The sequence below is a fragment of the Tachypleus tridentatus genome, chromosome 11 (genome assembly GCF_004210375.1).
Source record: "Tachypleus tridentatus isolate NWPU-2018 chromosome 11, ASM421037v1, whole genome shotgun sequence".
Taxonomy (NCBI): Eukaryota; Metazoa; Arthropoda; class Merostomata; order Xiphosura; family Limulidae; genus Tachypleus; species Tachypleus tridentatus.
In genome coordinates, this window is record NC_134835.1 from 40,348,684 (window position 1) to 40,372,592 (window position 23,909).

The following is a 23,909-nucleotide window of genomic DNA, read 5'->3' on the forward strand; positions in this document are numbered from 1 at the left end:
TTGGTGGTAGGTGGTGGTGATGATTATCTGTCTTTCCTCTAGTCTTTCACTGCTGAATTAGGGACGGATAGCGCAGATAGTCCTCGTGTAGCTTTGCGCGACATTCGAAATAAACAAAAGTATCAGTTAGGTTAAATGTATTATTATATAAATAATGATGAAGGATTTGAAGCTCTCTTTGTGTTTATTGCGAATAGATTATAAGTTCTGATCGCCAGTAAGGTATACTACTTAGAAACATAAGAAGCAGGAAAAACGATTTTATTTAACTCCATGTTTCTTAGATCAAAGAACGAGAAAGAACATAACAATAAAGAGGGACGACAAAGGGTGACAAAACATGATGGATGTAACAATATTTTACACGTTCAAACACTCAAGGAAAGGTTTTATTATACAGGAATTGCATATGTTAAAAATTTTGAGGTGTGTTAGAACATAATATTCTGTGCTCAATTTTATTAAACGTAGAGTTTTTCTTCATCGAAATCTTATCCTCGAGAAGCAAAAAACTCTTCTCTCGTTAATCCTGTAAAAATATACATAAACATTATAAAAAAATCTACTGTTGTGTACTTATATACTTTTATATTCTACGAAATATCTAGACAAGCAAAAGTTACTTCTCTCGGTATCTCTTTAAAACACATATAAGCATTATAAGTATTTATAATTGCATCACTAAAATTCATCAACATGTCAATAAATACCTTTGAAACCTTTTGACAGTGAAATATGAGTGCACCCTTAAATCATAAAACACAACAGCACAAAATGTGATTTAGCTGTTTTAAATATGTATTATCAAACTATTAAACATATTTGGTGCAACGTGTAGGGCTGATATTTTATTGTATATATGCAAATGAAAATTGGTGTAACGCGTAAGCTAATATTCTATTGTATATATATGCAAAAAAGCAACAGAAAAAGCTGTAGAAACAAAAGATTAAGCGACACTTTATCTGCTTAGATTTCCTGGAAAAGGAAAAACTGGTGTTGGTAATTACTTTTAAACTACTTTTAGCGCATGTTCATGTAATGTAAGAAAAATGTCACAAAAGTAAAAAATAAATAATTCTGGATACTGTTTGTATTTTTGTTTAACCTTAGAAGACACAAAGAAGCAAAATATACCATATATACAGTTTAATTAACGGACTGAAAATGAAAAAGAAAAGTAAATATATTCCAAGTTTTTGAATTACTTTGAATTACTAGAGCCATTATAAATTTCAAACAACTAACATGCTATTTTAACCAACACCAACCTGGATCTTTTCGTACCTCTTTGGTCATTTTCTGAACTGTTTTGGCATTCCTTTTTCCTCTCATTCCAAAGAACCTACCACTTCGTTTGTTCTCAACATCAAACGTTTCAGGTAAATAAAAGTCGCTACTGACTGCTCCATTTCTGACGTAATCCTCTTTCAGTCTACTTATGTAAGTTTCTATATCCTCTTGTTTGCCTTCATCAGTAGGGTAATGAAGATAATTATTAGTTTGAAATTTTCTGGAATATGGTGTCTGATGTACTTCGTCGTCTGTATTCCCAGATAACAACATTCCTCCTTTGTCTTTCATGTTGGTTTTTTTACCTCTCATTCCAAAGAAAGTGCTTCCCCTTTTGTCATCAGCGTAATCCATCTTTCCATGATATCCAAAGGAAAATATGGCTCTGTTTTTTTCACTTGTTTCTTCCTTTTTACCTCGCATACCAAAAAATCCCGAAGCTCTTTTGTTTCCTTCTAAACTCATTTGTTTTTCTTCGTCTTCCCTTCGTCCTCTCATTGGAAGGAACGGGATGGCTCGTTTTTTAACCTCCTTCTGGTTAAGGATGCGAGCTTCTTGACCCTAAAATATTTTTCACACCATATAGTTCGAAAATTATCATAATAAATATAAATCACTTTAAACAGTTTAAGCTATGAGGAATTATTACCTTGACTATCATAACTCCATCAAATGCTAAATACATTTCTAAAATGCCAAATTAAGAAAAAACGTAAAAAGAACTGTAATAAAACAATATGCTGTTAATAATAGTTTCTGGTACAATGTTATGCCTGCGGATTTACAATGTTAGAACCAGGTTTTGATATCCGTGGTGAGTAGAGCAAATGTAGCCCCTTGTGGCTTTGTGCTTAATTACAAACAAGATCAAGAATACCAATAAGAAAAATTATTATTGCAGATAACACTGTAGTTGTTAATGAAAGTATAAGTATCACCTTCAAATCCAACCCAACTACAAATTGGTAACTCAATGGCAAGTCTGAAGATTTATATTCCTAAAAATTGGGTTTTGATACTAACGTTGAGTACTGCATGGATAGTCTATTGTGTAGCTTTGTGTTTCATAACAAACTAATAAAATTCAAGTGGTAATGAATGATTTTTGATGGAACCCTTCATAGCAGGGTTACATAAAATAAGGCTAAGCAATCTTAACATTTGAATGATTCTTGATGGAACCATTAGGGTTGGGTTACATGCAATCAGACTAAGCAATTTTAACATTTGAATGATTCTTGATGGAACTTACCACAGCAGGGTTACATGCAATCAGACCTTGCAATCTTAATATTTGAATGATTCTTGATGGAACCATCAGGGTTGGGTTACATGAAATCAGGCTAAGGAGTCTTAACATTTGAATGATTCTTGATGGAACTTACCACCGCAGGGTTACATGCAATCACACTAAGCAATCTTAATATTTGACTTATTTTAAAAATAAAATACTTTTCACCGAGAAAATCTTTGATCTTAAACATGATATAAGCTCTTGACGTTCGTCTTTAAGTTATAAATTCTTATCTTAACCTCAGTCCAGAGAAAACTTAATTTATCTATATTCTTTCATATTGTCCCTAATCTGCCTCAGAGATTTCCTATGGATTTTTTAAAGCTAAACAATTATATTTTAACTTCATTTTTAACACGTGACGTCACGTCCATTTCACCTAATAATATTTTCACATTTGAACCTACTTATGTAAATGAATTTTCAACAGTACAAATATTTTTATCGGTGCACAATTTGTGATTAACTGTGCACTATGAAAACCCTTGATAAACCTATATAGACACTTTGATGACATCAAATTAACGTCAGTATAAATGGAATAACCAGTACAAATATAGATATTACATATATTTATTTATTATAAATTAACAAAATGTTTTTTTTTTCACAGATTTGCATAAAATTTCACTAAGAATGTCTTCCCTATCGTTCCTAACATTGAGCAAACAGACAACTATCGAATAGAGGGATTTTACCGTAAATCTTATAAGGTATTTATGGACGAAAATTAGGAGTCCGATTTCTGCGGTCCTCAGAAATGCACTACGGAACGTACAACAATAGAACAGCCTCAGCACATTAAAAAAATGGCATTAATTAGTTGTTGTGGCCGAAAAAGATGTGCACTCCTCACTGGAAGCATGAAAATCTTCATACGTGTGTTTGTAAGAATGCTGAATACAATAAAACCGTAAGACGTTCAACAGAATTAAGTCTACACGTCGAAAAAAGTGATAAATATCGGAGGTCGCTAAAAGTTAGAATACAACATTTCTTCTTACTGACTGTCAGAAACCTATGAAAAGTCATCATACTTTATTAGTGAATAATATATTTGTTTATTTAAATCCACAAACGGTATTTATTTAATTTTTTATGATTTTTATTAATCTAGAGGGGGTAAACATCTAAGATGGCTACTGTTTTTTGTTGTGTTTTTTTTAATTTCGCGCAAAGCTACTCGAGGGCTATCTGCTCTAGCCGTCCCTAATTTAGCAGAGTAAGACAAGAGTAAGACACTCTGCCACCAACCGCCAATTCTTGGGCTACTCGTTTACCAACGAATAGTGGGATTAACCGTTACATTATAACGCCCCCCACGGCTGAAAGAGCGAGCATGTTTGGTGCGACCGGGATTCGAACCCGCGACCCTCGGATTACGAGTCGAACGCCTTAACACGCTTGGCTATGCCGGGCCAAGATGGCTACTGAAAATAGAAATTGGTACCAAATGCAATATCTCCTAATCTAGTTTATATAAAGATGCAAATCTTATGTCTATATCTAGATTTCTGAGGTCAGTGATCCTAAATATGAGACTTAGAACTTCATTAGAAATATATAAATATATATTTTTAAATAGAGTGTGTAATCCAATTCCGAAAACAAGCCATAAAAAGGTCGGTAGGTAAACACTGTTTATCTTTGAGAGACAATGGTTGATATAAAGGTTAAATAAATACATAAGTCATGGTGTATCGGTGTTCCTTTTCTCTTGTATAAACATACACATACTTATAAATATATAATAATAGTTTTATCAACTAAATGCCTGGCTAAACATTAGTAAAAAAACAGTTATCTTTCAGAAGAGGTATTTAACCAATGTCCCTTGTTACTCGGTTATTATGCTCAGTAGTAGGTAAAATACATCGTATACCATTAAGTAAGTTACCTTGAGTAACTTTTATAAAAATGGAATGATCATTTTACCATCGTATAAAGTAATACCAAAGGATAAGCACCTATATAGGCAAATATCTCCAGCTTAGTATAGTGAAGGTGTTAAACGTAATTCGAATAAAGTGACATATAATTTTATGTAAGACTCATTTCTTATAGTTCCAGTTAACACAGTTTATGAGTTACTTATATTATTTAAAGTTCCTATAATGCATTACTAGCAAATACATTAGATATACGTTTATTAAGAACAAATAATTGTCCTAGAGTAAGAATAAATAAATATTTTATCATTAAGTGTGTTCCTTGTACGTGTTTATCCTTTGTGTATTAACTTACACATCTAATATATAATAAGTAGTCTGTCTCTGTTTCAGGTTCTGTAAGTGTTCCAAGGTGTTGACGTGCATGCAACAGACCTGTATTTCCAGTAGTGCTTGTAGTGATGTAGTTCGTCTATTAAAGATATGGCTGAAAAAGAGATTGGTCTCTTTGCGTGATTTGACAAGAGCGAACAAGTAATATGTTCATTAATTTCTCTCTTTATATATATTAAGATAACACTTGGTTTAATAATTATCATAGTTCATAAAGAAACAATATTTTATTCACAGAGACAAGGTGTCAGAATTGCTATTGCTCAGGTCAGTAGAAATAAAAATACGTCTTTTATTTCTTGTAATTTTAATTCAAGTCTCGAGAGGCAGCAAAGATACAATGGATTATTAATTACTGTGCACCCACCTCTAAAGATTCTATCTTGACGTCACCAGAGAAACTACTAGTAGAGGTCGCCCCATATGTTGTTAGAAGCATAACTAATAACGTAAATATCAGGGTCGAGATTCCTCTTTGAATGAGCCATAATCATTGTGTTTCCTACAAAGCAACAACAATAGTAAACTCAGTTATCACGGTTAATGGTTTCCACAGACTTTCTTATGTATCGTTTAAAAGTTAAAATAGGGTTACAACAAAACACATTATTTTTCATAGGTTTTGAAATATTGATCAGATTAGTGTTAGATAGAATGAAATGCAAAATAATTATTGAATAAATATATTCCTTCGATATGGTAAATTATTAGACTGTCTAGCACTTTACATCCGCGCTGATAGAACACTGCATATATTAGACTGTAAAAGTGATCGATGATCACTGCTATCATGGCTAGCTTCCGGGTCTCTTTTAGTTTAAAAACAAAATCGACAGTTGACATTTCCATATAGTAGGAAGGACCTTCTCAGAGAATATTCCTTTGATTGGCTGCTCAGAGACATCCGCTATCAGAATTTACCAATAGCGGCACTAACAACTAAAGGATACACTTTAGTCTCTAGAAGAAATTATCAATGCTAACAGAATATGAAACCAGAAACAATAACTTTGTAGAGAAGCCACCTGAAGAGGTTTGTTTTCAGTGTAGATATAATCACATAAGGGACACAAGGATAGTCTAAAGTTTACACATGATAACGTAGAGAAACCACACGGGTTAATTTTCAGTGCAGTTGTTATCAGTCAGAACATATATGTTTATTTTACTTTTATGTTCAAAGTTTGATAATACATTAAATATAATCATAATTATAAAATAATTTTATTCCATGAGGAACTTAAATCTCGTTTTTGGATTAAACACACCGAAAGAACTAAGTATTATGCAGACATAATGCCCCCTGCAGAACTACTGTCAATTAGAATCAAACAAATCAACCATTTTCCAACTAAAAGCTTTCTCACGCACAAAGGTGATCATCTCAATTCTAATGTCTGACAAATAATTACATTCTAATAAACATATTCAATACATAGTAAACTCACAATCAAATACCATATCGTTTTTAAAAAGTTTCAGTGAGATTATATCAACTGATGTAACATAATATAAAGTATTGTATATAATAAGAACTAAGAGAAAAACGTAAGCTGTATTTGTGGTTATAGAATTTTTATGTTTTACAGTTCGAAGTACAGTATTAATTTTCAACTCTAATGATATTTGTAAATAGCATTTCAATCCAATACATGAAAACTCAACGTGTATATTAGCTGGAAAACTACAGTTTTTCTTATTTTTAATTTCATAAATGTCCATCTATTTTAACGTAAAGTAGAAGCAAAATGTATAAGAAAGAAATACGTTTCTGCGTTATATATAATTCTTCGTAAAATTAAACTCAGTGATTTAACTAAAACACATAAATACGATACTTCCACTGTTTCATCTTTTATTGTCATGTTGAAATGAGTTGTATTTTGTTTCTAGTTTTTAGTGAAAATAATATCCAAGCTTAAAAAAGTTTTAATGTTACTCGTTGAAATTAGATGTCAATAAATATATAATCAGCGTCATTTTGGAAATTTTTTATGGAATGTGTTTCGTCTCCTTACAAAAGGAAACAGTGCAATATAAAAGTGTGTGTGTGTGTTTGTTATAAATAGAATACTAATACTGAAAACTTAATTAAAATAAAATTTAAAAAAAGCAAAAGGGTGTCAGCCGGTATGATACCCTATATTTCTGTACTTGTAGGTGCCAACCGATATGATACCCTATATTTCTCTACTTGTAGGTGCCAGCCGATATGATATAAGACTCATCTCTAGTTGTAGATGTCAGCCGATATGATATAATATTCATTTCTAGTTTTAGGTTTCAGCCGATATGATACCATACTCTTCTCTATTTGTTGGAGTCAGCCGATACGATACCACACTCATCTATACAGATGAACATTTATTATTCACCTAAAATTTTTTAAACTTCACACACACATGCCATACATGGCTGTGGATATAGATTTAACAGTGGAAATCAGTTCTCAGAACTGTTAGTAAGGATATTAACACTTTTATTGATAAGCTGAAAACATGAAGATGACCTAGGAAGGTTGAAACGTTGTTTTCTGCTTATCAATAAGAGTGTTAATACCCTTACTAGCAGTTCTGAGATACATTTTATTTAAAGTGTGTTTCTCGTCACGAAGAAGGAATTCAATTCTGTATTGTCAATAACTAGAAGTTGTTGCTGTTTATGACTCATAAAGTAGGTAAATTAATTTGTAGAATTATACACGGGCTTTTCTCTACGTTAATATAAACTTATTTGCGAGCTTTCAGCCCTGTAACCAAGCTTTATCTACGTAGCAACAAGGTACTGATCTTAAAGAGAAAATTCCTTGCATAACTTGTAGTTGTTCTAGCTTTTCATTGTTAAAGATTTCGCTGTAAAATAGGCCTATGCAGGGAGTTAAGGCACTCGACTCGTAATCCGTAAAGTCGCTGGTTCAAATTCCCGAGGCACCAAACATGCCCGCCCTTTCAGCCGTGGGGGCGTTAAAATGTGACAGTTAATCCCACTATTCGTTTGTAAAATAATAGCCCAAGAGTTGGCGGTGGGTGATGATGACTAGCTGCCTTCCCTCTAGTCTTACTCTACTAAATTAGGGACAGCTAGCGCAGATAGCCTTCTGTAGCTTTCCACGAAACTGAAAACAAACTAAACCAAATCGCTGTAAATTCATGTCGACTGATATAACACATATATTTTTAGCGTATTCTGTGACAATTGGAGATTATATTTTATCTATTTCTGCTGACAGAATAACAGGTGACGTGTACTCTTGCAGAGATAACGCTGTTTTGTTTTGTGTGTAACCATACCATTCTCTTAGTCATATTCGAATGTTGCATCAGAATTACTAGAGTAAACAGTTCTTTCTAAACTGCTCTGTTTTGGCTTTTATGCATTCATAAGATTTCATCGTTTTGTTCTCAATAAATATTAGTTGTTGTTTTTTAACTTTCTTTACGTAGCATTTGATTACGTGGTTTTAAACTACTAGAATTTTAATCCCACACAACACTTTCAGCTTTTCATGTTGTTATTAGCAGTAACTATTTTTGTCTGAATAGGTAAATCAGTATCGGATAATACCACGTGTGCTCAGCTCGAGATAAATGTGTTGTTGTCTTTGTTTTGTGTGTATTTTTTCGGAGGGGTAGGATTTTTCATCTGACAGGCTTGATAAAAATATATCTCATAATCAATTTTTTTCACTAACTTTGAGATATTTTTTTAAAACTCTTTTCAATTGTGTCTAATGACGCTGCTAGAACATCGTGACAAGAAATAACTCTAAATAATAATAATAAATAATACCCTAAATAGAAAATTCCAACTTTTCCATTCGCCTATATGAGGTAATAGCTCAATTAAAATTAAAATTTACTTTTAAACTTTGATAGCAATATTTAAAAGTACAATTTCTTTCAGTCCTCCGTAGTTACTTCATTAATAGTATTAAGTTTTAGTCTCGACTATTTACTTTTAAACGCTGGTAACAATTACTGTTACAAATGTTTTTTGAGCAGGGTGTGCCCCACTATTTAACGTGCCGAATTGTAAATCTGAGGATCAATGTTTTGATTCCAGCTGTCGTTTCGACAGGCCCGGCATGGCCAGGTGGGTTAAGGCGTTCGACTCGTAATCTGAAGGTCGCGAGTTCGAATCCCGGTCGCACCAAACATGCTCGCCCTTTCAGCCGTGGTAGCGTTATAATGTTACGGTCAATCCCACTATTCGTTGGTAAAAGAGTAGCCCAAGAGTTGATGGTGGGTGGTGATGACTAGCTGCCTTCCCTCTACTCTTACACTGCTAAATTAGGGACGGCTAGCGCATATAGCCCTCGAGTAGCTTTGCGCGAAATTCAAAAACAAACAGATAAGTCTTTTGGGCCGTGAGCGCATTAAAAGAATGATGAACAAATCCCACTAGTAGTAGATAAGAGTAACATAAGTCTTAAGAACAGGTGTTATTGATTAACCATCTTTTCTTTAGTCTATCAGTTCAAAATTAAGGATAACTCTTGTGTAACTACTTTGAGCGAATATCAGAAACAAACAAGTTGGTTTCAGGATCTATCATTTACTTGTAAACTTTTGGTACTTGCATTCAATAACATTATTTGGTTTCAGGGTAATAACTAGTAATACTACATATTTAGTTTCAGCCCTCTATTGTTTAATTTTAGTATTAAATATATACCTTCTTGCAGTTTTACCCTAATTTTTCAAAATTGCTGCTGCTTTTTCTGTTTAAAAAATAAAAAGACAAAATTGTTTACAGATACGTATTTCAGGTTGTAATTACAACTGGTTAAGTACTGGTATCTGTTGGTACTGTCTGATCAAAATGGGGAATTATGATCTGAGAATCATAAATCTAAAATGGGAATAATCTTTGTAAACTACATCTCATTAAGCCACTAAAACTGAATGAGTGATTCTTATATTCAGTTTTCCATGTACTAATATCTAGTATGAAACGCTACTGATACGTATTATTAATATTTAAGTAGTTGGACATCTATGTTTGAAATTGTACTTATTATTTACTCTCAAACGTAAACCTAATTTAAAGAGTGCTCATCGAAAATACAGCTTGGTATTAACTAAATTTCTGGTAGCGATGTCACGTGAGAGTGAAGTATCTTGTTCTGTTCGAACAAAGTAAGTACTGATAAAAGAAGACAGATTTGTGTAATATTTCAGTTTAAAACTACATGCATTAAACTGAATACTAATAGGCTCTCGCACTATCTTATCATGTATGTAATTTTTAATTTAGGCTTTTCTTATTTTCGCTCTACCTTTTGAAAGTGTACATATCTATTTGTTCTTATTATCTTTTATTTAAATTGTACTGAGTGACCTGTAACATCTAATAGCACAATTTGATGATCAGGAAATATCTTATGAAGTGGAAAATATCTTACTCTGATTACAAGAAAAACAACAACAAACGAATTAGTTTTTGTCGGAGATTGAAATTGTTTGCAGTATTTCGGTTCACATTTTGTGATTTTATTCAAGCTTTGAAGGTATTTCATCACTTGTAAAGCTGTTATTGAGATGGAGTTTCCACGTAGACGAACTACACATTTTATAATAGCGTGCAGTTTAAGTAATTTGGTATTTCACCCTAATCACAACTTTCTATTATGCAAAAACATCGGAATCTTACCTTTAGATATGTGTATAATTTTTGCTTTTCTACGTGAAATGTTAAGCACAGAAAAACAATTAACTTACCTTTATAGCCATCGGCTCATTCCTTCTTAACTCGGCAGTGTTAATTCTAGGTGTATTTGGATAGCATAATAGCTTATTTGTTAATTTTATGAAGAATTTTTCATGAAATAAAAACTATACCTTATCGTGAAAACACGGCAGTTTCTGTGAGCGAAGTTAAATTTGATAAAATCTATTCAATATACGATTTTCATAAACTTTCTCTGGAGTTGATGGAAATCGCATTCATTGTGATCATATTCTATAGGGAATTCTTCCTGTGAATGAAAGAAAAGTTTTCTCATTTACACAGCTTCCTGAGAAGGTATCAGGTATATTAAATTGAATTCTATTCAGTAGAATATCATGAATAGTTGATCTGACACTACTGTTGAAGTGTGGCATGAATCTAAAACAGCACAGTCTCTGTAAATCACACTACGCATAGTATATGAACATATGTATTTTTTTATTTATCATAGAGGGAGCTTTTAAATGTTAAAAACATTTTTAAATATTTTCAGACAAGTACTTTAGTTACCTCATTAAGTACAGCTGATATCATCAACTCTACATGCTGTTTAAGTATCAAGAATGTATTGTTTACATGGTTGCTTAATTTAATTAACAAATAATGTTTGAAATTAAAATGTTTACTAGTGAGGTGAAACAAACGTGTTACTCAATACACTGGGCGTGTCCAAAAAGTTGCCAACTGTGAATTCAACGGTCCGAGGTTAACGATCTGTTGTTATGAAGTTCTACTATATGGAACCAAGGATACGTCATACAACTTTTCTACTAGGCTAGAACAAAAGGTTACGGTGGGTATAGCTGATTAATTGCCTTTCCTTTATTCTGCTCCAGATGAGGACTAGTTGTTAGCGTACTCATACTATGAATCTACGATTTCTTGGTCCGAATCTCGATATCACTGAGAAAAAGAATAGTGCTTCACACTTTAGAACCGGAGGTGAGTTATAAGAGTGACGGTCAAATCCAATATTCTGGTGGACGAGAGTAACAGATGAGTTGGTGGTAGATGGTGTTGGCTAGCTATCTGCACTCTAGTCTGTCACTTCAAAATTGTGGAAGAATAACGCAGATAGACCTTGTGTATATATGTAAGAAATTTAAGAAATAAACACGTCCTCTAGTGTATTAGTTGAAAGTTAGGAACGGATAGTACAGATAGCCTTATGTAGCTTCATAAGAACTTCAGAAAAAATCAACTCAAATGGACTTTTATTCTACTTACGACGTTTCCTGGGTCCGGCATAGCCAGGTGGTTAAGGCACTCGACTCGTAATCCGAGGATCGCGGATTCGAATCCCCGTCTCACCAAAAATGCTCCCCTTTCAGCCGTAGGGGCGTTATAATGTTACACTCAATCCCACTATTTGTCGGTAAAAGAGTAGCCCAAGAGTTGGCGGTGGGTGGTGATGACTAGCTGCCTTCCCTCTAGTCTAATACCGCTAAATTAGGGACGGCTAGCGCAGAAAGCCCTCGTGTAGCTTAGAGCGAAATTCAAAACAAACCAAACCAAACGACGTTTCCTTTAACCAAATTAACATGAAAGGAACTTCAAAACACATAATATCTAACCATATTCCATACTGTTTACGTTCTAATCAACTGAAACACCTAACTGCTATCATACCAGAAAACAATGACAAAAGTTGCAAGACGAAGTAAACCAGTTTTAAGCGATAAAGTGTAAACAAATGAATAACGGTTTTGTTTAAGAAACGAAATTAATTTAAATCTTTGATAAACTGCTTCTAAATTACATGTCGTCAACGTTTTGATATTCACCATGGCGTTCATTCTCGTGACTTTGCTCAGAACATGATTTTAGTCACTAGACACGAGGATTCTGAAGAACATAGCTATAAGAACTTCCTTTGTTTTAGTCACGTAACTTCAACAAAAATTTAGGAAGGTAACAACAATACGCTAAATGCAATGTTTCCATGTATCACTGTTTATATTTTCAGAATAACTATTAATTTCCCTATAAAATGTAAAATATGAAAATGTAAAATTATCAGCTTTAACACGACTCTTAGTTATTCTGATATCCATTTCAATATTTTATTGTAAATGCTATTTTTTTCATGTTACATAGTGCGATTAATATTATAAAAGCTCATTTAATTAACAAGCTATTCAACTTGAGAATGTCCCCAGGAACTGCCAGAAGATGTACTTGTTTCACATTTCACAAGTATCATCTTCAGATGTTATAATTTCGCGTATAATGAACAGCTGGCACAGCTAAGGCACCATTCTGGTCATTTAGAATGTAAAAAAAAACAACAACAACCCAAAAACAAGATATTTGGAACAAGAGCAATTTCGGCCTGCACGTGCACAAGAACTTTGTGCCGTTCAAATCAGAACCTTATTTTAAACTATAAACTATGTTTATTAACAAATTCACTTCATGGTTTCCATAAGCCTAAAACAACAACAAGAAACGAAATTAATTTCTTTAAGTTTACACATGCAATATTCACTCATTTGATATTTTACTAGAAAAGAACGATCACGTTTATTAATTAAACGGAACTTGTTTCATCCTAACATTAAGTTATAAAAATAATAATGTTAATATGAAATACCAAGAAGAGGATGCTTAGTAAGCTTTTTCACTCTTACCTAGAGTTTACGTAAGACGTAGTTCATGATTTTTATCAAGTAATTCAGCATCACTTATATCATCATAGTATTAGGCTGTGAAACCGATAAAAGTAATATGGACAACCACAGCAAGTAAAAAAAAACCTCATTAAATTGCTCGATTATAAAAGTTATCTGTAATTTATTTGGTAAAACTTTGTAGTAGCTTCGATAAAGCAGGATAAATCAAAAATTGGATATGTATATATATATATATATATACATCTTAAAAACGAATAACAAAAAAAAAACCTTGAAAGCACCTAACCCTATTTATGTTGTTGTTTTTGCTAAAAACACAGAAAAATAACATATATATTTAACACAGAAAAATACATATTTATAGAAGTTACTTTATGGCATAAAATACTTGAACCGGAAGTGGGATTCTAAAACAAAAGTCACTTTCATAAAACAACTCAGTTGTCTTTAATGATTTTATTGATTTCCTGTCCATAGCTTCGATGATTACCTGTTCTGATTTTGTAAATTATCTATCGATTTTATGAACAATAAACTCAGTTCTGGAGAGTTTTTACGAAGCAATTTCTATATACCCTCTATTGTTGTTCGGTTTTTTTTCCAATTTTTTTGCGCATAGCCATACAAATGCTATCTGCACTTGACTGTTTATAATTGTGAGTGTGCGTTTGTGTATTTTTCTTATAGCAAAGCCACATCGGTCTATCTGCTGAGCCCACCCAGGGAAATCGAACCCCTAATTTTAGCGTTGTAAACCCGTAGATTTACCGCTGTACTAGGGGGGGGCCTAATTTTGAACTGATAGACTAGCGGGAAGACAGCCAATCAACAGAGCCCACTGTCATCTTTCTTGTTTCACTAAATAGTGGGCTTTAAATGATTTTCTTAAAACATGCCACATCTTTAAAGAGCAAATTTCGTGTTTTAAAGCAATGGAATATGAACTATAAACTCTCTGATTCGCAGACCGGGCATCCAATCCAATAGGTCACACCCAGTCCATTCTTCTACTTTTGTATAAGAAAAAGCTCAAAACAGAGAGGGCATTTCTTAATGACAAGAAACCCATTCGAAATAAATATGTATCTCAGAACGGCTGGTATGGGTATTAACACTTTTACTGATAAGGAGAGAACAACGTTTCGACCTTCTCAGGTCATCTTCAGATTAAGAAAGAAGGAAGGGCATTTGAAGTCACGAATAACAAGGCAAAATTCACCAAAATCCCTCTAACGTAGGTATTTGAGATTCTTGTCACTTTTAAATAGCACTTATGGTAAACTTGTCTTTTAAGTTAATGAATAAACTAAAACTAAGTATATAGATCTTTATTAATGTATAGTCTCTAATAGTTCCTTTGAAGTCTGTAGCTGAGTTAGAGTACAAGAGGCCCAAAACTAACGCAAAGCTACACGAGGGTTATCTGCGTTAGCTATCTCTAATTAACAGTGTAAGAGTAGAGGGAAGGCAGCTAGTCATCATCACCCACCGCCGACTCTTGAGCTGCTCTTTTACCAACGAATAGTGGGATGGACTGACACATTATAACGCACCCACGGTTAAAAGGGTGAACATGTTTGGTGTGATGGGGATTCGAACCAGTGACTCTCAGATTACGAGGGGAGCCCCCTAACCACCTGGCCATGCCGGGTCCATAGGAATCTGAACTGTTTGGTCAGAGAAAGTCTTTCTTGTGGCTTTTTATATGGATATATTGGTCATGTTGGTTTTCTATTTCCCAAAGTTAAATACTCTCCTCGTTCTGTCTATCGTGGCACAACGGTATGTCTATGAACTTACAAAGCTATAAACCTGATTTCGGTACCAATAGCAGGCTGAGCATAGATAGTCCATTACGTAGCTTTGTGCTTAATTTCAAACAAATCAAACCAAACTCGTCGCTCTGGCTGTGGACACCCACGTATCTGGACAATTCTATGTACATACATAGTCTGTAAGTAGACGTGTTTCTTTTCGGCCGTTAGGCATTTTATATTAGCACCAATGAAAATTCTTCTTTGGTCTATTTTATGACCTGCGAGCTTTGCAGTAGTATCCAGTCATAATTAGATTCATATCTGCCGTACTAATGGCAGTTCCATCATTTTGCTATCTTACTAACAAGTAACCTTTGAATTTGATGCTTCTAAAGTCTGTTCTTTGAAATATCTTCAACCCTGACAGAAAGTCTACTGGTTGTTCTTACAGTTCTTTATAATTGTTAACTGCGCAAGAAAATCTCTGCAACAACAAAGTTTCCTACATCTTCAAAACATTGCCAATTGTACCAGTTTCATAAGTTACAAGCAGGTACGTTCTAGTGTAGCAGTTGTGATGGTCTTCTGTACAGCCTTCAAAATTATGAACACCCACATACAGTGGTCAAGTTCTGTTCACTTTACAAATATCCTGAGAACGATACGCAACGTGAGTGACAAAATAAATTAGAAATAAAAGTATAACGTTAGATCTGTCTCTGCAATTTGATCATTGCAGCAACAGGCTCGAGCGATAAACTGTATATAATATGCAGTGTCATTGACGCTGTTGCCTGGTCTGTTACTAACTGGTAAAGCTGTTTACCTCATTTTCGACCTCAAGGACTACTGTAACCAGTACTCTAGACTTCCTTAACTCGTATTTTTTTATAAAGAAATAAGATAATTAGAATAAGAATTCTACACCATTTGTCTCACATCATAGGAGAGTTGCTATTTTCTTTTGGGAAATTTACTTAAATTTCTAGGTGTTAGTGTACTAAAAAGGAAAGAACCGCATCTTACTTACTTTGAGAAATAACTGATTACCACCATCATGTAACAAACAGTTACCATGATTGGATTTTGGAAGTTCTACTCTCTGTATTTACTCGTTGATGTAGTCTTTCTTAGCACTATTAGTTGTTTTTTTTTTTTAATAGGGCCTGGCATGGCCTAGCGCGTTAAGGCGTGCGCTTCGTAATCTGAGGGTCGCGGGTTCGCGCCCGAATCGCGCCAAACATGCTCGCCCTCCCAGCCGTGGGGGCGTTATAATGTTACGATCAATCCCACTTTTCGTTGGTAAAAGAGTAGCCCAAGAGTTGGCGGTGGGTGGTGATGACTAGCTGCCTTCCCTCTAGTCTTACACTGCTAAATTAGGGACGGCTAGCACAGATAGCCCTCGAATAGCTTTGTGCGAAATTCCAAAACAAACAAAACAATTAGTTTTAAACTATGGTATTTGCATCATTGCTATACGTCTCTGCAGGAATTCAGTCAATAAAACATCTCTATAGATTTACAGACTTATTTCGTATCCTTTGGTTTTGGTCAGTCTGTTACTGTTAAAATTTTAATTTTTTTTAGAGATACTCCATTCCTACTTATAAACACGTCCGAAAAATACACATACCTGTGTGATTATATTTTCTCTAGCTTCAAACTTACTTGTTGTAAACATTGAAACACCTTACTTAAATGTTTAACTTTAGCCTCAAATGTAGGACCAAGCATCAAAATATCGTCGATGTAGATCAGACAATCTTATCACTCTAATCCACGTAATGCATTTTGTATCAATTGATCAAACGTTACAGTTACATTATAAAGGCTGGATAACATAACATAAAATTAACAAAATCCTTTTCGAGTCCTGAAAGCAGCTTTTACACTGCTTTACTCAACGTTCCAGTAACCAGACGAAATATCTAATGATTTAAAACTCATGTTCCTTCCAACACATCAGTAGGGTCTTGTGTGCACAACATTGAAAGGAGGCTGACACGTGTTACTGGCTTCAACTGCCTGAAGACAACAAAGAACACTAATGGTAACACTATTTAAAAGCTGGAGTATTCTGTCCTTCTGCATCTGTTCTATTAATCTCTGGCCATATCTGGATGGCATACATTGCAGACACGTGTTTCACGAATCGACGTAATGCTGGATAAGGTTTGTTCTTCCTATCCATGTCTCTTCCGACTTATTCAGTGATACAAACCGTCAGTAGCCCTCGAACTTTCTCTGTTAATCTGAACTGAGATTGTGTGCACAACCCTGGATCAGCAATCTTGGTTTGTTGATGTAGTTAAGGTAACACAAGCTTTTGTTACTTCTTCTCGCTACACTCTATCTATTATCAAAACACCGCCTCTCTGCCATAATTCATAGTCATGTCTGAAGTATGGCTTACTGTCAGAGACATAATGGTTCAAGTGAAATGTAATTTAGTCTGGAGTGGAAAACTGTATATTAATGATATTGCTTCAACCAATGTATTAACTGGTAGTGAAACTTACGATTGTGTTTGTAATTTTACACACAATACAACTTCTAACTTGACAGAATTTTCAGAGTGCCATTTATATACACTGAATCTGTTCCTGGTTCTTGAGTATCTTTTGGTCCACATTTTATGATTTCATTACAGACCTACAGTTCATCTGATACTTGGTAATACTAATAGATAACGTCAGTGGAACTTATAAACAGAAAAGGTTGATACTTAAACTACATTTGGTAGTAGTAGAAACTGTGATGAAAAGTTGGGTTCCTCTGGCCACTGGAAGTTTATAACCAGTAACAAAAGTGATAACCAGTTTCGACGGAAAATGTCTTAGTTGCTGTACAGTAGTACTTACTGTTATTGTGACCATGCCTTTAGAAGGTGGACTGTCAAATTTCGCACATCTATTGTAACTCTTCTCTAACCATTTATAAAGGCAGTTATCTAGCGATGGAAATAAACAATGTTGGATTCCAATCTCCACTGGTCAGTGTAGAGATCACCCAAGTTAGTCTCAATGAATCCATGGTCAGTCACGCCTTCTTAGCAGCTTTCTATCCGTGCCTTCAAGCATAGTTGAACTCCTCAAGATAAAACGATATGACTGGTAATACCAGATGTGCAAGTCCATGATCTAACTGTCTTTGCAGATGGATAAAGCACTGAATTCTGGGGCACCTGACAAAGGAAAGGAGTGCAAAAGATAACTTGAAAAGATTTAAGATAAAAATCAGGTAATGCTACAGTTTATAGGTCGTAGTCGCTGAACCAAGTCTGCTTCAGTCTTTACGTAGTGTCAAGATTATATATAGCACACATACCTTCTATTTTCACAAAAGCTGGAGGTTCGTGCACTAAATACGGAGAAGTACTGGTGTAGCAATTTGTTATAGACGAATTTAAAACGACAAGATACATCGTTGAAATCAGAATATAGTAAATCACTGTATTATGACTGAAAGAGGAATACACATAATTCTACAGTAGTGTATACTACTGAGTTGTGTAGTAGAGGCTGAAATATAACAAAATTAAATGAACCGTATTTAACAAAAATGAACTAAAAAACTTAACTTAGAAATTAAAGAAAAAAATGAAACAGTCGTGATAAGCAAATAGAGGATGCAATATGACAAGGACAGCGCTTTTACAGCAAGTTTGGATATCGAAAAACGTTCCTTCCTCGAAAGTTGGAACAAATCTCCTTCTGAGAGTGTCAAAACTACATTCAAAATACATGAGCTCGCTGTAGTGGGCCAGTAAAAAAACGGGTACTGTAATACATATCTTTACTCCATGTAGTATTCAGGAGGTAGTTCTTCACACATAAAAGATGAAGTCAAATACAATGTAACTATCCCATGAAACAGCAGATAAACTCAATTGACCATAGAGTATACAGAAGGTATTATCCAGCTTAGAATTTATCACATATCTTAATCGGATTTACTATGCCCTAAATCAGAACTTTAAAAAATTGTAAATAAGATATTATGCAACATTAAGGGGTGTAGTGCTTGCGTAGCACTACAAGATATACATCTGAACAAAGACATGCTTAGTTAATTTCCAGCAAGTCTTGTTTTGAGGATTACATTTAACTTTAATTTATTATAAGATTAGTTGAAAGGAAATTTCTAAACCAAAGAGAAGTTTCTAGAAAGGAAAAGACTATTTATGATAGGCCCGGCATGGCCAGGTGGGTTAAGGCGTGCGACTCGTAATCTGAGGGTTGCAGGTTCAAATCCCCGTCACACCAAACATGCTGGCCCTTTCAGCCGTGGGGCGTTATAATGTGACGATCAATCCCACTATTCGTTGGTAAAAGAGTATCCCAAGAGTTGACGGTGGGTGATGATGACTAGCTGTCTTCCCTCTAGTCTTACACTGCTAAATTAGGGACGGCTATAGTAGATAGCTCTCGAGTAGCTTTGCGCGAAATTCAAAACAGAAACTATTTATAATGTATGAATTAGTCAGTCAAATGTTTAAAATAGGTTTAATTATGTAATTTAGTACAAAAAAGTTTTCTCGTATTTTTAGGTGTAGACTATAAGCATATAAGCCTGATATTTCCATTACAGTTTAAAATCTATGAACATAAGCAATTTTTAAACGTATATCAAGACTGAAGCTTATATTTCGTAACGTATAACTTAACAAGTTATCATGCAAAATAGGGACTGCTACCTATTGTCAACTACAGAACAATTACAAGCAAACTACGAAGATGCTAAGTGCAAGAATGTTGTAATATCACATTTCAGTTAAATATGAAGTTGTTTTTTTATTTTCGCAAGATAAAGTCTGATTTACATTAAAATCACAGCATCGTCCGTCTTAACGAAAAGAAACTGTAAGTCTTAACAACCTTAAAGCAATCAGTGTCACATTAAAACTTGAGATTGCAAGCAAGTTAGCATCATACTTATAAACATGAATGGACAACGAGCCATTTTTTCCCTCTGTTTCCTCACATTATCAAAATTTTCTGACATGATAATCATTATTGCAATGGATCTATGTCAAAAGATTTATTTAATAATCCATAATTAGAATACATATATATTTATAGGAATGTTGGAAGAAAAAGAAAAGAATAAATATGTTGATCATAGCTTAACAAGTTCTTTGATTTGAGGTTTGCCGCTACTAAGCAAGTGGTTATGTTACACGTGAATGGTATTGCACTAAAGCTAAAAACCTATTAGTCACTCACCTCAACTACAAGATGTAACGTGATTGTGTTGCATATGAAATGTAGTTTTCAATGCCTAAACCTTCTAGTTTCCTTTATTACAATTTGTGTTATGATTCTGTTACATGTGAAATGTAGCTACACATGCCAAAACCTACTAGTTTCCTTAATTACGAATTGTAACATGATTCTGTTGCTACAGAAAGCAGTTCATCAATGCCAAACAAAACCTAATAGTTTTTTTAATTACAGCTGTAGTGTGATTGCTTTACAAGTGAAATGTAGCTCAACAATGCGAAAACTATTAGATTTCTTAATTTCAGGTTGAAGCAACCATTTTGATTATAATGATTGATTCAAAATTACTCGTCTTTGATCATAAAGGAACCTTCGATGATTTCGCTATCAGTGCTGATAAGACTAAACTATATTTATACATGACATAATTTACCTTTCGTCTACTCCATTCCTTTTGTGTATGTCTGTGTGTGAAACACAGAAGAAGATAAATCGGTAATCAAACGACTCTTAAAATACCATTAGCCAGAAATTTTCGTTTCGACAATTTTCTCTGCAAACCATCTGTGTAATAAATATATGTATATATATACCATAAAATTAACATCAAATGCAATATATCCATTACCTTAATAACTTTTCTGTTTATCGAAAAACCACAAGTTGGATGGCCGCATTTATTACATAGAATTAGTAGAAACGTTAGGTATTAAAAAGTGGAATGACCACTACACCAATAAGAATGCTTTCATCAGGCTTAAGAAACAATTGGTGTATGTAATTGAGAAGACAAGCGTTAATACGCATGGTTAGATCGATGGCAATGTATGCTGTCTAAAATGGCTCTAAACATGTTGTTACAGAGCATAATGTGGTAATATATATTCCAACAAGCAAGAAAATGGGTTTTAAACAGTTTTTGGTTTAATTAGAATAAAGAAGTTCTTACATCGTCTCTACTTGTCAAAGGTAGCAACTTATTAATTTGAAATCTTTTATTTGTTGTAGTAGGTTTCTTATCTCTACTTTTAATTGAACGTTGCTTTATATCTGGTAAAAGATAATCGATATTTTAAAGCATTTGAAACGTAAGGTCGTAGACGAATGATAGAGATACGCTACAAAGAAAAAACTACAAAAGAGGAAGGATTGAAATGTACGTAAACAATAACAGAATCGAAAGAAGTTAAAAGATGGGTCATATAATTAGATGTGAGGGAAGGTTGGCAGACATATTGTTGGGTAAAACCGAGGGAATAATAGAAATCAGCTGGTAGAGACTCTTGATGACGTTATAAAAATGATGGAATATGAGAAGCTTGAACAAGGAAAGTTGATGCAGACGGCGAGGGATAGAGAACAATGTAAAATAATAGAGGTCTCTCAGAATTATAGTTGAAAAAAAATTATAAATAAGCCTAAAATTCATGTTTTTTACCTTTTTCGTTCTTTTTAATTTGTTTATTTCGGATTTAAAACCAGAAGTTTATGAAAATAGTATTTTAAATATATCTTTTGTCTGCAAAATGTCAATGCCTGTTACGACAAAACATAAATCTGAAATATAATTATAATAGGCATCTGATTTTCAACGCGCAGTAGATATACTAATAGTATATAAAAACAAACCTGCATTTAACGTGATTTTTTTGTTACAAAATTTAAGCCTATTGGTTGTGATACTTTACCAATTATCAGCTGTTTAACTCAAAATAATTGAAAATAATTTACTTGAAGTTACATGAATAATGGATTGTTTTTCGCACATTCTTTACGCTACTGAAACGTTTTTCTGTTTGATTCTTGTATTTGATATTTAGTCTATTCACGTATGGCCAAGCGTGTTAAGGCGTGCGACTCGTAATTTGAGGGTCGCGGGTTCGCATCTCCATCGCGCCAAACATGCTCGCCATTTCAGCCGTGGGGGCGTTATAATGTGACGGTCAATCCCACTATTCGTTGGTAAAAGAGTAACCCAAGAGTTGGCGGTGGGTGGTGATGACTAGCTGTCTTCCCTCTGGTCTTACACTGCTAAATTAGGTACGGCTAGCGCAGATAGCCCTCATGTAGTTTTGCGCGAAATTAAAAAACAAAAGAATATTTCTTACTAAGTTTTAATTAGTATAAACTAATGTAACCAAATTAATAAAGAAATTCACTATGATGCAAATTTATTGTTATGCGTCTTGTACTAAATATAACGTCAAGTATCATTAAGTATAAGGGATTTACCAATCTGGGAAGTTCTTAATCCCCGATCTGTTGGTTCTTGTCACGCTATAATGACGAGAGTTAAATTCCACAAACACTCACACAAGAGTTATCTATGAATGAGTTGATTAGATGTCCTCCCTCCACTGTACTATATGTAAAATATGAGGGACGGTTATATAAAGGTAACTGTTGTGTTGCTTTGCTTACACAAAAAAAAAAAAAAAAAACGAAACCAAACCTATTCATGTAACTGCATTTAATTTGTTAAACTTAAGTCACTATGTGAGAAAATTTGTTATGAACATTAATACTTTTCAAACAAAAATGTTTTTGTTCTCTCGTTCCTCAAAATTGAAAAGTTTTTTTTTTTTAGTTTTTCGTCGCAATTAATGTTATACAATGAAAATCGTGAATGAAATTCCTTTCATCATATTTGAGTTGCTACAGTATGGAAGTATTCTGCACAAAGCAACTTTTTAAATAAGAAAAAATCACTTGTAATTAACGTAAAATATATTTATATTTATCGTTCCATCAGTTATCCTGATTGATTAACGAGCACGTGCGATACAGAAAGTTTATATTAGACCAAAATATAACAGAAATATTCATCTTCACTAGGTTTTAAGTACAGGCCAGATTCTTTAAGGTGTACTTGACTTCTTTGTGATCGTTTTCAACAATAAACAAACAATACACAGTCCACTTGTTTTGAAATAAAATATTAAAATAAGTCAAATGTTTATACAAATTTTAGCTGTATTGTTGGTTATCACAGCTGTATACACAGCTTTATATAATTATCTTTTTTGTCCAAACAGGCTGGTTCAGCTACTTTAAAACACGATTTGACGAGACGAATAATTTTTCTCTACTTTGTTATTACAATAAAATATGTGATAATTTTCCTTTAAAAATCGCCACTATACATTCTTTATCGCTAAAATCACAACCAATCACTTTAGATCTAGCTACTTATCGAACTAAATGTTTGATGTGTATCTATACCCCGACAGAGGTCTACCACGCTTCACACACAATTATATATTATGATGCAATCGTACTCAGTTAAAATATTAAAAAAACTCAGAAGGTTCAAGCAACTTTGCATGACGCAATAATACAACAATCACTCATTCATAACTACTGAACTGCAAAACATATGGTTCGTAAACAGCAACATAAAAAACGTGATAAATTATCCCTTCTAAAAATCACTAAATTTAACACTCATGTCTTTCAAACTGCCTAAATCATAACGCTCGCATTAAACTTAAACGGAAACAGTAATGTTCTTGGTTTCTTGTTTTTAGCCAACAGTGTAGCTTTGTACACTAAAAGGATCGATCACCGGATTTTAGAATTATAAGTCCGGAAACTTTCTAATGATATTTTTACATCAATTCGAAATAAAATGTTTCTGTAAGGTTGAAAGGCATATTTATCGAAATATTGCATGAATAAGTTTAAATTGTCAAACTGAA

General features: G+C 33.7%; 1 protein-coding gene across 6 annotated transcripts in view; it reads right to left on the bottom strand.

Annotated features, from left to right (window-relative positions):
* Positions 1-250: 250 nt before the first annotated feature.
* Positions 251-23,909, bottom strand: part of LOC143231990 (uncharacterized) — a 40,911-nt gene continuing 17,252 nt past the window's right edge. For 2 of the 6 annotated variants that reach the window (XM_076466948.1, XM_076466946.1), the window contains exons 2-4: positions 5,237-5,371; positions 1,272-1,854; positions 251-529 (exon numbers count right to left, since the gene is read on the bottom strand). In XM_076466948.1, the coding sequence (XP_076323063.1) occupies positions 492-529; positions 1,272-1,854; positions 5,237-5,308 (693 nt within the window). In that variant the 5' untranslated portion in view covers positions 5,309-5,371 and the 3' untranslated portion in view covers positions 251-491. Of the gene's footprint in view, positions 530-1,271; positions 1,855-5,236; positions 5,372-20,644; positions 20,776-23,909 lie in introns of all 6 variants that reach the window. The other 4 variants (XM_076466951.1, XM_076466950.1, XM_076466947.1 and 1 more) reach the window with 3 other exon arrangements.